This window comes from Lytechinus pictus, chromosome 14 (assembly GCF_037042905.1).
Source record: "Lytechinus pictus isolate F3 Inbred chromosome 14, Lp3.0, whole genome shotgun sequence".
Taxonomy (NCBI): Eukaryota; Metazoa; Echinodermata; class Echinoidea; order Temnopleuroida; family Toxopneustidae; genus Lytechinus; species Lytechinus pictus.
This window is the reverse complement of record NC_087258.1, coordinates 15215779-15231307: the sequence shown is the minus strand read 5'-3', so window position 1 is coordinate 15231307 and position 15529 is coordinate 15215779. Positions and strand designations below refer to the sequence as shown.

The 15529-nt window shown below is 36.9% G+C and overlaps 1 protein-coding gene across 1 annotated transcript in view; it reads left to right on the top strand.

Annotated features, from left to right (window-relative positions):
• The window catches only part of LOC129276187 (neprilysin-1-like), a 47611-nt gene that overhangs the window by 14926 nt on the left and 17156 nt on the right, over positions 1-15529 (top strand). The window contains exons 2-5 of the mRNA XM_054912605.2: positions 11486-11649; positions 13626-13742; positions 14325-14486; positions 15172-15255. Coding sequence (XP_054768580.2) covers positions 11496-11649; positions 13626-13742; positions 14325-14486; positions 15172-15255 — 517 coding nt within the window. The 5' untranslated portion in view covers positions 11486-11495. The remainder of the gene's footprint in view (positions 1-11485; positions 11650-13625; positions 13743-14324; positions 14487-15171; positions 15256-15529) is intronic.

Here is a 15529-nt window from a genome sequence, read left to right as displayed (position 1 = left end):
GTTGCAACTATGATTAAACGGAACTTGAAATAAAGTTCACGATCAAACATTCAATGGCGTTAGGGGAAGAGAGAAAGCGAGAGTCAGGGGGGGGGGGGGTAGAAAAGGTCGGAGGGACGGTGGTGGAGAGTGTGCAAATGAAGAGGAGAAATTTCAGAAAACCGTTCGGAGAGTGACGAGGAGTCCGTTCCATCCTTGCAACTCTCACTTCTCTCTCTTGGCACAAATTTGGCTACATCGGAACACCTGACACGGCCGAGTTGACAATCATTTATTTAACTTACGCAAGTCGGGGAAATATAGCTACTTCCTAACTCACACGCTTTCTAATCAGTCTATGTTCTCTACTATCCATGCAAGGTTGTATATGCATCCCAAACTGAGCGTTTTCGGTGAGTATGAAATAAATTCACTACTTTTGTTTTGGTTTGTAAAAGTATCTTTGTGCCGACTCTCAGAGTTTGATGTCTCAAAGATGATTTTGGATTATATTGAAAGAGGATTTTAATTACGAGTTTCTACGTTAAAAAAAAACCGTGCGGGTCAGAGAAAGGCTTTTGTCACACGTTTTATAAAGTTGATTGAGGGTATACACCTTTGTTGTGACAGTGAACGGATGTATGGTATGTTTGTAAAACTTGGTACTACCAAATGACACGTCGAATGGCGGTGAGATGTTATTCTAACACACACAACAAATTTGCGTTTATGCAGGATTAGAGTAATTTCAAAACGATGGTGCAGTTCAAATTTCACTTATTTAATTTACCCGTCGGTAGACCTACATAATTTGTAGATAGTGACTTTTACCCGGGGACTTTTACGATTACATTACAATTTCATTGTTTAGAACTAGCACACCATGTCTGTATCGCTTGTAAGATGATACCTTTTGTATACGATTCGGTGACTTTCATTTAACGTGATTTCTAAAAAGTAATCTGTATTTATACCATGGTAATGGTATTATATAAGATTTTTTTATACAACAATTGTCGTAGCTTACAAGTGTTGTCATTATTATCTCTGTTGAAGAACAAGAAATTAAAAAAGCAACAACAAAAGTTTTTTTTTACATGATCTAGACCTTCATTTTTTTCAAATAATTTTGTAAAATGCACAGTCATGTTTACATCTGATGCTTATATGTATTTCCGAAACAATGGTGTTCGGGCCTCATGGGGTTCAACCATCATTGTTTTTACCCCATTAATTACAGCTTACATGAAATACAAACCGTTAAAAAATAACTTTCTAATTAGGTCGAGGGATTATCAGTGTTAATTGTTTCTCGGTCGGATGTTACTGCTGATAACACCACGTAGAAAATACTAGGTTAAGATCAATCCTTTCCTTTTTTAGTAGTTTATTTTACAGGATTCATGCCCATTTGGTTTTTGCGTCACTGTAAAAGGATTCCTTTCTTTATTCTTTGTATTATATGCCTAATTAGTTACGTTGTATATTTAATACAGTCAGATCCTGCCACGAATAAGCTGTTGCTGCCAGTTTTAATGATTTGCACATTCTAAAACATTGTACATATTCTACATCAATGTGCCGCATTGCTTTTGTTTGAGTTTATGTCGGAAAATGGACTTCAATTTGTGAAATGGAAGAAAACATGTTAATATGGAAGAATGAATCAGCCTGTTCTAAGATTACTGACTCTTGTTGACTGTTCAAACCTTATTACTCATGTTGAAACTTCTACGAACCACGCTGGGAGCAACTGTGGTATTGGTATAGGTCCTGATCCCCTTCATCACATGTGGTAGTCTAGTCCAAAATGAATAGATGCTGCGTTTAACTGGTGGTCCAACTGTCAAACCGAAATCATGGCATCATTTCTATTTGATCAAATTATCATCTGTTAAGGCATGGAGCTATAATAGCTCCATGGTTAAGGTATTCAGCTTGCGATTTAAGGGGTAGAGGAACTTTGCATAATTTTTTTTATATTTGAATTCTTTTCAAAATTCATTCATTTATTATTCTTTGTTTAGACATGTATCAATCAGATAAGATTATTCACGTCTGGGACCGACCTTTCACGAAACCATCCGAAAGAAATAAAAATTGTTCGAACCTCGAGTCTCTTTATCCATTCGTATCCCCAATGTAGTTTGGATTAGAGATGTACGTCTTAATCTAACGCAACACAAATAACAAGTAATTGTTCAATAATAAAATTTGCAAAGTTACTCACTTGGTCATGACATAAAATGAGTGGTGTCGGGGCTAAGTAGGATTTAGAACAGTTAGTAATTGTACTTAAGGAGTACATGCCAGCCCATTATTGTCTATGTTGTTCACAATCTTATAAAATAAGTTTATTTTTTTAGATACATATCATTATGTATGTTCTTTTGAATTAAATCATGATATGACAAAGAACAACATAGTGTATTCGTTGGACAAACAAACGAAATAAGACATGAAATAAAAAGACGAAATGGGATTTTTTAAAATTGTTTTTAATCAAGAATTTAATACTTTTTATAGTGTCTACATTACAAGATAAATACCAGTAATAAATAATAAATGGTTGAAAAATGTGTGCTTGTGCAAAGCTTTATATTGAATGGCTATGCAATGATGGGTGAATGGCAACGATATATGCCGTAATCTTTCGTAGAGCGAGTGTCATAAGAGAAGTACATCGATGTAAAAAAAAAAACCCGCGGAAATGGAGAAATACAATTATACCTCCGAGACTCAGCCAGGTTTGAAATTATTTGATCAAGCAAGAACGGAGAAGAAGAAAAAAAAAACACTTCCCAGTTCAGGAACAGGAAGACAATTGATCTTGTAGATAACTAGACTTCATCATCATAATTATGCAATTTGTATGCCTCGCCACAAGAAGATACTTAATACCATTTATACAGGTAGGCCCCATTCTAGGGTGCAAGATACATCGAAGAGTTCGTGGTTTTCATCGTAATGGTCATACTGATGATAAGGGCGTTGTTTAATTTTTCAAGGAGATAAGCGGCATTGTACTCATCAATCAATGTGAAGTTGAGATTGATTATATTTTTTGTCAAGCAAAGTTATATTTTCCGACAGGAATGAAGAAGACATAGAAGGCGTGGAAGAGCCATGGTGTAGTGGTTCTGACTCTCGCCTTGTAAACAGAGGGTCGTGTGATCGAATCCCACCACGGTCTGGCGTCCTTTGGCAAGGCGTTAATCCACAGTTTGCCACTCTCGACCCAGGTGCTAAATGGGTACCCGGTCGGATGTGAAAGACATTGTAGCTTGTCCAGTACTGTGTGCGCCTCACCGGCGACTGACTGGAATACTCCCCATGGAGTGGAGGATGTGCAAACATTGTGTGCGGGAATGACTGATTGAATCCGATGACCGGGGTAATAATATATCTGTAAAGCGCTTAGACACGTCGTTCCGATGTATTAAGCGCTATATAAAAGCGGATTATTCTTATTGTATGGTAGGAAAGGGATGTTAAAAAACTTCAGTGATGAGATTGTGACCGACAACGATGATGACAACGAGGATGATGATGATGACGATGATGATGGTGATGATGAAGGTGTTGATGATAAAAGTGAAGTAGAAATGCTCCCAGTATTTAGAGAGAATAGCCAAGTAAACCTATTCTGAAGATGCCGCTTGGTGACCTGAAAGTACCTCATTTATTGTCTTCTTAAATAGTCAATTTGACAAGGAAGGGCTGTAATTCATGGAAAATGTGTAAATATTGAATCAATTTGATTGTATATAAACGAAAAATAACATAGGATTGTTAGCTCATTGATTATATTTCTACTCATAATTATGGCAAATGTAACGTTGCTGTGCTGTATCATTTTTGTTTCCACAACGAGGTGAAACTAACTCTTTAAAGTTAAAAATTATATTCCCTTTTAGAAATGAAGGAAGCTGACATACAACAAGGTGGTATGGACCAGAATTGTGAAATGGAGATGTATTTAATGATGTAGTGTTATTATGACATCGTGAAACTGATTCTCGAGATAAGAAAGACTCGAAAATGTAATTAAATATACTTTTTGCGGGCTCTGACAAAAATGGAAAGCAATTCAATTCAATTAAAAATGGTTTAATAAAAATACTTTCTTTGCGACAAAAGCCGAATTGCAAAAGTTTACATTTCAAACAAAATCATCAATAACAAGGTAAACATAAGTTAGTACTACGAACAAATTTTAATGTAGTCATATTTGTAACAAAGTATATCATAAATAAATTTAAATCGATACTCATTGATCAAATAGGAAAATATGCAAAATACATGTAAATATACCTAATGTGTTACCATTCGAAAGTATCATATCTAAAATATTATGCCAGGCATGGTGGACGGAAGTAATTATCACAAAACCTGATTCATCTAATATGCATGGATCAAAGTTATATTGGCAACCTGTAACTCAGATCAGTCATCCTGGTGGATAGTACTTAAATATGAGCTCGATACCACACGCGGTGGTATATGTAACATCTTTTCAAACCTTTCTTTCAAAACAAATCATATCATGCGTTATTGTTATTCGGCAACACCGTCGCAGCCGCTATGATTTAGTGTTCAAATCTGTGTCCTTTTCACTGTCATGGTCTTAACAAATTGTAAGTTTAAGTGGATGTAAGAATAATAAATAATGTAATAAATCTGATGCATTTCATTCTTGTTTGAGATAGGGCACACTCATAGCATGGGATTGTTTACCTGATTGTATGTTTTTTGTTGACCTTTTCCTTTGACATACTTTTTGACGAAGAACACCGCCAATCCATAATCGTAATGCTAAAACAGAAGAACATCATTGTCTTTGTGCGATGTTGCCTTTTATTGCATTACGATGTACTTCGAGGTCGATGTTTTTGCCATTCACTGTTTTATCAAGTTCGTTTCATTCGGTTGAATCACTTCTTTATAGATTCCTATTTGGTCCATTGCCATCTGCTCTGATTGCCAACTCGTCTAACACCATCTCGTCCAACAACGGTTCGATCGTCCAATTAGCGTTTGGTCTGTTATCATTTCTTTGATGAGGCCATTTCGTCCAGTATCCATTTGATCTATTTACTTTATTGTCATGTCTTCTAAAAACCATTTCGCCAAGTAACCGTTGTTCGATAATGCTTTGGTCCAAAGATTCCTGGTCTATCGCCCAGGTCTGTTGCAACGTCTTCTAGTCCAATTACAATTCCAGCTAATGCTGATAATCTAATTACGACTTTGTCTACTAATCATTTCGTTTAAAGTTCCAGTGGTTCATACGCGAAAGAGTTTAAACATCATTTCGAGGCATAATTATTTGGGTCTTTTGCGTGGTCACTGTAACTGGTGACTTTTGTTAAACCAGATTACTAAAAAGCACGAACGGCTCCTCTCAGAGAGACTTAAATTAGGATAAATGCCTTACCACAAGTACCGAAAGGGTACTAGGACACCAACTTTGGTATCAAACCGGGGGGGGGGGGTTAGGTGGTTTTAACCCCCTCCGTGGGCTCCCTGATTCAATTATATTAATTATAGAAAATTGTATTTTATGACAGGGCCGTCGTGGAAAGCAGTTTTGAAACTGACAATGCCACTGTATAAATAAAACTACAAATAAATAAAGAAAAAAAGAAAGAAAGGAAACAGAGAAAGAGACGGGTGGTGGATCTACGTACGGGGATTTAGGAAGCAGAACGTCAGGTAAAAGAGAAGAACCCACAATGTCTTCATTTCGGAGTGACGACCCTTTGATTTTGCTTGATCACTCCCCTCTTAGCAACAAGCTAGATCAGGGCCCTGTATTTCAAAGAGTTACGATTGATCCGATCAATCGGAGCTCTATCGAAATCCATCAATGTCATAATTTTTTCTACGAAAATTTTTCACAATGTCCTTTGTATGCAAAGTGAAGCACAGTGAATTTTCAAGAAAACAATGAATGCATGAATAAACATCATAGCTAGAAAATACTTTGAACAATCATGCATAATAGATGTTGACGTTGCTGGCTGTCCATAGTTGCGATTGATCGGTTCAATCGTAACTCTTTGTAAGATGGGGCCCTGCTACTGAATGGTCACCAGTTTGTGAGACCATCTCTCTACAAACTACATGTATCTCGCCTTTGCCATGGATGTAGTAGCAGGCCTAATGAAGTCCTTTTTGAACGAATGGTGCTTCTTCCTCCTCTATAGGCCTAGTGAGACCATGGATGTAATAACCATTCCCTGATAAGAACCTATACCAATTAGCTATGTACCGTGTTGTAACTGGGTTTAAGAAGTCATAAAAGGTTAACTAGCAGGGTCAGAGTTCATGGTTAAATGTGTGTGTTGTCAGTCTTGATTTTAATCAGTTGAGTCGAAACCTTCTGGTTACATCCACCATTGTTGTGGCACATTTGGGCGTGATGATGAGAACGGAAGGGAGGGGATGGCTGAATGATAGGGGGTGTTCGCACCATTCGCAGACGCTTTCTGAAACGTTGAGAATCTATTGAAAAAAGCCCTTCATGAAAACGGATCACTTGTCTAAAATTGGCGAATCAAAAACAGCAGTGTCGTCCTGGACGCTGCATGGACAAACGATGTATTTGCAACTTTTTTGTCAGCTCCGAGGTTTTAGGACGATCTGCTGTGAGTACCGGTTCACCAATTTCCACAAAAATCTCCTAGCTGTTCATTGTGATTTGACGGGCATTTTCATTAGGTTTACTATGTTGCAGAATCCGTCCCCGTTCCAATTGCAAGAACTCGCTAATAACATTGTACGAAACAGTGGGTACACACTGAGATAAAATAGGTTCAGCTTGCACCTTTGATATTATACATCATACTTTTCTATCACTGTGAATGGGGTTGACAAATGCCGTAATGGAACCCCTTTGCTAGAAACCTTTTCCAATATCTGGTCGATGACCTTTTTTTTGAGTGAAAGATTTGTACAATTTCGCCCCCTCACACACACTTTCCTATCGCTTGCCGCGCAGCTACCCTCTCACTCACATACTCTCATTTTACTTGATGTGCAGCTACCCTCCCACACACACTCACCTCCCCCCGCGCACACTCCCCTTTTACTTAGCGTGTATAGTTACCCATCCACCCTCACATTACACACACACACACGCATGTTTTACTTAATGTGCTGTTAAACCCTCCATATACATTCACCTATTTACGAAGTGCAGTTTACCCCACAAGCTCACATTTCACTTGGTGTTTAGCTAGTCCCCCTCTCACACACACCCACACACTCTTTTTTTTACATGGCGTGCTTCTAAACCAACACACTTCACTTGTCATGCAGCTCGCCCCATACAAAACTTTTACTTGGCGTGCCGGTTATAATCCCCCACACACATTTTACTTGATGTGTAGCTATCACAAACACACACACGGCCCTCTCACACATACACACACAAATTTCACTTGGTGTGTTGTTAACCCAATACACACTCAATTTTTACTTGGCGTGCACCTACCCCACACACTTACATTTTACTTGGCGTACATCTACCTTCCCACGCGCACACCTTTTAGTTTACATGCAGTTAACACTCCCTCCCGCACACTCACCTTTTGACTGTGCATGTATATAGATACGGTAGATCCTCTTTACATTGATGAACAAAGATGTGTTGTAGTAGAGCGTAGAACATAAATTTGTGAGTTACTTGGGGGAATTTGCTAACAATCTGAAATGTATACGGATCCAGTGAAGGAAAATCATGATAATGCCAATAATTGATCCAATAATTCCTCAGACACTCTCCCAAAACATAATATTTTTTCTCTGATGATTTGACATTTGGGACCCAAATTATTTGTTGTGCTCCGTTGAAACATATACTCATACTTTTGTGTTAATTTAAGATATAATACTTACCCCCATCTTAGCAAATTGAATCTGAACAAACCATCTGAAGTTACAATTCATTTGTTTATCATCACTAATATCGAATCACCGTTGATACAATCTTACTTCAGTTTCATTCTATAATACCGATTTAGTTAGCACTTTCGTCGGTTATCCTGTCAAAAATCAAATGGCCAATGGTGATGTGGGGTCAGAAAAGGTCCTGTTTTGACAACCTCAAACACCTGCATGCGAATATTCTGTTGGCTACAATATCTTTTCTTCACAGCTTGACATTTTAAACCGGTCTGAGGTTCATTCGGTTCATCGGTCTCCGATCCTTACTTAGTAAACCATTTAGGACAGAGAGAGAGAGAGAGAGTGAGAGAATAAAAATTGAGAAATTCTGAAAAATAAATGAAATAAAATACCTCATCCGTGCTGGAACGACCAAACAAATTTAGGGAGTTTTTGCAAACAGATGATAGATTTATGACCATTTAGCTTTTCCCGCTCTTTGCAAAACGTCAATTTTTGCTTTGACCCTGAACTTTATAAATAGACAGGGTTGTTTGAGGTTCAATGCTCGTAAAGCTATAAAAGCGAGTTATCATTTCTACGCGGGGGAATTGTGTGTGTGTGTGTGTGTGGGGGGGGGGGGGGTGATAGTGGCGTTAATTATGACAAGAACTTTCCCAAGTGAAACATCGCGCGAACTACCCCCTTGATTCCCCTCCATTTTGGTCTCACAGCTCCGAATTCAACTCATCTCATAGTGGTTCATCGAGTTATGAAATATGGAATACGAACTATTAGGATGAAGTATGCCAAAATACATTTGCCACTCATTTTTGCTGCATGCCATGGGTGGGTATGTGCTGCCCCCACCCACCTAGATACTCCACTGATTAGAACAAGGAACTGTAGTAAGAGCGTTAATCAGCATTAGCACATCCGGGTCATGTCATTTGAATAATTGAGAGAGGCGTATAATAAGCGCCCAGGCTAAAATTGCGTCACTTTCAACCCCAGACGCTATTCTGCCCCCCACACGACCATCATACTTTAAACACACATACACCCACACCCACATCACTACAAACCCAATATTGGCCACCTATCTCTTTGCTCTTTTTATCCACACATACCATGGTACAAAGGACACCTTTTTAAATGACATTTCATTTCTTCCTCTTAAAACATGGCATTTATTACAATAAATCATACATATGATAATTAATGAACAATATGAAAGTGAAATTAAACATGGATATTGTTTCTACATATTTAAATAGTTATTAAAAAGTTAATAAAATTACCTAAAAATCAATCACTAAGAAATTAACTCCTGCTAATCTTCTTTTTCGTAAGACACCTTCGTTCATTTCACTTTTCCAAACCAAAAGTTCTTAACAAGCAACTTAAAGGAGGACATACGCAGTCTAGACGCACACACACACCCTCACACACACACACACACACACACGTAACCTCACCCACACAAACACACCCTCACCCTCGCAGACTCTCGCAACACCCACCTACACACACGCATGGACTTTTCCTTGGAGATTTGCACATTACATTCTTATCAAATGTTTTTGGATGGATATCTTTATTTCCCTATCATTGGTATCACTATATTTTGCTGAAAAAATAAAAGGATATATCATTTGAAGATTTGAATTTAGACCAAAGGAAATTGCTCAAAAATCGTGATTCAATTGTTATTCAACTTAACAAACACGATTCAAGAGAGAAAGAGAGAGACAGACAGACATTCATTCTCTGTCTGGGCTCCTCCAGACTACAGGTGTAAGGGAATCTTTGAATTTGACACATTTATTTTTCCTCTAAAGCGATAGAAAATCTTTGATAAACGTGAGATTTCGTGGAAAAGTTTGATTTTCCCAAAACATCCCCTCGAGCCATTCCCTGATGATTAAAGCCCGAAAGAGGCATCAATTATCACAAATCCGCCACCATTTACACCAAATCCTCACTTGTTTTATAGTCTTGGGTGATTTGTGCCTTGTTATTCTTCTTTACGGAATGGTGTTTGAAAGAAAACGCTGGACAAAAAAGAGATGCTGATGTGATGTAGACATGAGAAAGCACGGTCATCTATATTGTCAGCACTGATTTTTCACATGTCTAAGGCAGCCTGTGTGTTAGCTAGCCAAGCAGAAATGATCGAATGCGACTCTTTTATTCAATTATATCATGTCATCAACACCGAAAGCGACAGAAAATTCAATCATTTTGCAGTTGCGCGGGCAAATTGCGTTCCGACATTGTTCTTTATGCACGGTGAGAATTATTTTAAAGAACCATATATGTCTTGCATAAAACATTGCACGTGTTTAGAAAAGAAGATGGAAATGAAGATTTTACGATTCTGCTTTCTTATTTCGGAGCATATTTTACAATCTCTTTGTGTCTTGCAGCTTTGTTTTATTCTCTTTTCTTCCGCCCTTCCTTCCTTTTTGTTTCTTATTAGCCTTAATTTTTATTTCCTTCCTTTTGATCTTTAATTGTTTGTCCTTCTTTCTATTCTGCTTCTTCGTCATTCCCTCCTTTTCTAATTTCCCATCATCCTTTTATTTCCTCCTTCCCTTATCGTTTGTCCTTCTTTTCACTTCTTCTTTTCTTCCTCCTCCATTTCCTGCTTCGTTTCTTATTCATCTTCTTGATATCTGACAGCTTCCTCTTTATTTATTTATTTTTTATATATGTATATATCTCCGTTTCTAAGTTTCGAATGATTATCAACAAAGGTGTTATTTCATCCCGTCATAATGTGACGACTTTCTTTAATTTCAAGCTTGACCGCTTAAGGAAATTGTGTCCTGAGGTCATTAATTACATAACATATGTTTTGAAAGTAAAGTGTATACTTTACATTCGTGTTTTGTATTCTTTATTACAACTATGTTGTCACTGTTATGAATCCATCCTTAGTGTACAGTACATTGTACATGCAAATGTATTTTTACATGTACTTGATTAATTATTTGAATGCAGAAATAACAGCAAACGGGCAATTGTTTGCTATTGGTTTAGGCCTCTTCATGGTCATCATCATTATCATCATCATCTTCATCATTTATCATCATCGTCACCATCATTATCATCATCGTCACCATCATCATCTTCATCATCATTTATCATCATCGTCACCATCATTATCATCATCGTCACCATCATCATCATCATCATCAATATCAACATAATTTTTATCATCATCATTATCGTCATCATCATCATCATCATCATAACCAAATCATCATATCCACAGTCATTTACGTATCTCTACTTTACACTGTATTTTGCATATTTTTGTCGACAAAATCAGCATGTTTGTACCATTTGTTTATTCTTAATTATGAATTGAAAGCAAGCTATGCAATATTTAATTTGAATAATTTTTTTGGAAAGGAATTTTGAAGATTAATAAATCACCTTCATCGTCATTAAATCTACTAGAAGATAATATTGACTCAAATCGTTTTTCCATCTCGTACAGTTTCTTCTATTCAACTGTATTAACCAGTATTAGTGATATCATACCATTATCATTGTTTTAATGTCTTTTTTTAAAAGCCAATCTTCATTTTTTTTTGTGCATGTCCAGATCGGATTAAATGGTGCTGAACGGAGACATGACGAGTAGTCAGGCCAAACTCGCCGTTGATGAGTCTGCGGTCAAAAGGAAAACACCCGGGGTCATCACGAGAAATCTGGTGGTCATCGTCGTCGTCTTGGCTCTCATCAGCGTGGGCCTCATCGTAGCAACCGGTATGTTTACTTTCGTCATGACTGTATATGTCATGACTGTATTTGCCATCCTCCACCCAGGTGGAGTAAATGGGTATCCGGTAGGAAGGAATTCATTGAATGCTCGCGTGCTCGATCAGACATGTCAGAGTTGCCGCACTATTAAAAGCCGGAGTAATAGTATTTGCAGCGCTTGCACACATTGTATAAGTGTTATATTTGTTGTTGTTGTTATCGTTGTTGTTTTTGTTATTATTGTTGTTATTATTATTGTTATTGTTAAAATGAAATTACTCTAGACTTAATGCACGATAAAAAGGCACCAGACTACGAATATTCCTTACAAATACTTTTACAGCACTGGTAGCAAAATGAATATTGAATTATTTTGCTGATAAATTGAATTGAACAGTTGAAATTGAACAGTTTTGCTGATAAATTGAATTATTGAATCACTGTCACATATAAACAGCGGTCCGTATAATACAGTCACACTACTGAAACCGATTCCAGACCGATCAAAGCTATCGCTTTGTATAGAATGGTATACCATCAGTCGGTTTGGAGTCTGCTTCATTTGTGTGACCGTAGCATAAACGTGAGAACCTGGTGACTTCGTTTTATTATTATTATTATTTTTTTTTGGGGGGGGGATTAAGGAAGTACAAAATCTGACAGAAATTAACATTGTTATCATAAGGATTCATAGGATTAAATAATCACTAATTAAAACCGCACAGTGCTCTTCCAGATTTAGCTAGATTGGCACCTGCTATTAGTTGCAACCCCCCAAATAAATAAATGAATATTGCAATCAATGAACAATCATATTCTAGCGAGAGTACCGTAATTGAAATCTCGCTCGTTCGTAAATTTCCGTTACAGAACTTATTGCGTGTCCCCTACTTTATACAGTGCGTATCAAAAAAAAGTTTACACTTAGACAAAATCCTGTAAAATTTTATATTTGTAATATCCTGAAGATTTTTCCACGTTTTAACATTGGTACAGATCCCTTTAAGCAAATGACGATATAACTGTTGAAAAATATTTCCGCTTGAGTGAGCACCACTTACTTTTGAAAAATTAGTGAAAAATGATTTGCGCAGAGCTTTGAAATATTTTTGTGAATAAAAGTAGACCTTAATCATGAAGAACACGTGGTATTTAGCTAGTAAAATTGATTTGAAGATATCTTTTACCTTTTTAAAATCGTTTCCTTGTCCAAAACACTTCGAAGAGTGCATTACGCCCCACCCCACTCCCACACACCTAGGCCATCGTGACGACATTTGCTTTACACTGAGCTGTGATTTACATGAAGTGGCTTAGGCTTGATTTCATTTTGTTAATCATTGTCAAGCTTGGGGAAAATGAGGAGAAACAAGTATTAAATGAAAAATAAAATGTAAACCCACTTTAAATGATAAAAACTTAGTCTAAAATGCTGGAGATGTCTGATATAAACCTTTGTTTAGGTTCAGTTATGTCCTGAGATCTAGCTGGCACAAAAAGGGTAAATATTGTGCTTATTAAGTGTTGACATTTCAATTTGGGTGGCAAAATTGTTACAAAATGTATTACAAAATGAATGTATCCATTTTATTTCTATTGACTAAAAGTGCAAGGGAAATGTATGAGAAATGTTTCGCAGGGTAAGTTTGATTTCGCCCTTTCCCCTTGACACAGCGTGAAAACGAGCATTTCTGCGCAAACAGATTTCTGCGAGCTTTACAAAAATGGACAGTGCTCACTCAAGTGTAACATTCTGTCAAAACTTATACTTTCATTAGATAGATGAGACCCAATCCCAAGATTACATGTGAAAAAAATACCCTCATGTTTTAGATTTTTTAATTCCCAGGGCTTTTTCAAAGTGTAAACTTTTTTTTGATACGCACTGTATATTACGCCTTTTATCATGTCATGTCATATTATCATGTTATTCTTCTTCTTCTTATTATTATTGTTATTATCATTATTATTTATTCCATCAGTTATAATCGCATCAGATCGAGATAATCTGTCAACGAAGTTACGATCATATACCAATCATCAGCACTCACCGTGTCCTGAGCCAGAACAATGTCTAACGCCCTCTTGTATCAAAGCAGGTAAGACGGTTCATACCACCAGGGGGCCGTTTCAGAAAGCTGTTTTGAAGCTACGAATGACTTTACGCTCGACTGGTAACCCACCCTTTCTTGTGCTACATGATATATCCCTATGAAGCTGGCTGAGTACATGAGCCATTCGTGCGTAGCTTGGGCGTAACTTCAGGAACAGCTTTATGAAACACCCACCCGGGCCCCGTTTAACAATTAGTTAATTTGAGGTTGATTGATCCAATCAACCTCAACTATTTGGAAATAGATCAAGGTCATATTTTATTTTTTTTACAGGAAATTTGCCCATTGTCCTTTGTAAACATTGAGAAGCAAATCGATTTTTCAGGAAAAACTATGGTCTAACCATAATATGATAGATATCTCGGCATATACAACTTGGCGAGACTTTTCGTAAGTCGACCTGGCGGGATAACGTGGCCAGATAGCGTATCTCGGGATGTTGAAATTCAACTTTTCATAAGTCGACTTGGCAAGACTTTAAAGCTTTCGTGAGTGCATGAACCTGGTACGTGTGAGCTATACATTAATATTCATGGTTTTCTATCTCCTCATTCACTTACAATATAGCTGCATCGTTTTTAGATAACATGAACACAGATGTCAAACCATGTGATAATTTCTTTGAGTATGCCTGCGGTGGGTGGACTGAGAAGAACGTCATCCCAGAATACAGAAGTGCATTCTCATCATTTTCAATATTGAGAGATAAACTACAAATCACACTCAAAGGTAACCACGCAAACCAGTACGGTTAGTTGTAATCAAATTCATATCTGCACGTCTTTTGAAATGTTATACCCGATTTACAATGATTTTTTTTTCCGATGTCAGAATTTTTCCTTTCAGTTTCGCCATTATACAACCATTATAGTGACATTCATTGGCGGATCCAGGATTTTCAAAAAGACAGGGGCACATTTTCCCTAGAAAAATTTGAAAAAAAAGGTTTTCACTGAAAAAAGAAGGTTATTTTGTCCCGCGTAAAATTTGACAAGCCCAAAAAAGAGGTCCCCACTTCTGAATGAACGACATATGGCCCATTAAAAATACTTGCAGCCTGGATCGGCCACTAGTGACATTCTGTAGTATAAGGACAAGTTATCAGTGTCCGCTCGGACATGAAAGTGACATCTGAAAAAAGTTATTTTATAGCATCTGACAACATTTAAAAGTATGTTTCATACATAAAAGTATAAGTTTTTTTCTTGAAAGGTAATTACATGTATGTTTATACGCACCAAGATACTCAATCTGCCAGTACCCCGGCGCTATTAATTGTCGTGTAATGACACGTACTAATACTACATTCTCAAAACGTGTATTATGAACATTATAGCCTGATTGTTGTTTGTATATCCTTAAATCTTACACAGACAATTGGTTATCTTTAAACTTTCTCTTTTCTTATTCCAAGCCTTATTTGAGGAAGATATAAAGCCTAGTGAGACAGAATCCGAGAAGAAAGTCAAACACTTTTATTCAGCGTGTATAGATACAGGTGAGCCCAGATTGTTTTCTTATATTTTCCTATTTCATGTAATTTTTTTTATCACAGCAATTATGTCTCGTATCATTCACTGTGAAAACGCTGAAAGAAAAATAAATATAACGATGTTTACTTATGAACCTTACAGTATAGTTGTTTAACAGTGTAAACAATTAATTTATTGAAAACTGAATAGTAACAAATAAACCTCGTTGTTTAAGATTTTAAACACTTCAAACTTCAAAACTGTCTTAAACGATTATAAGGCTCCATGGCACTATAGGCT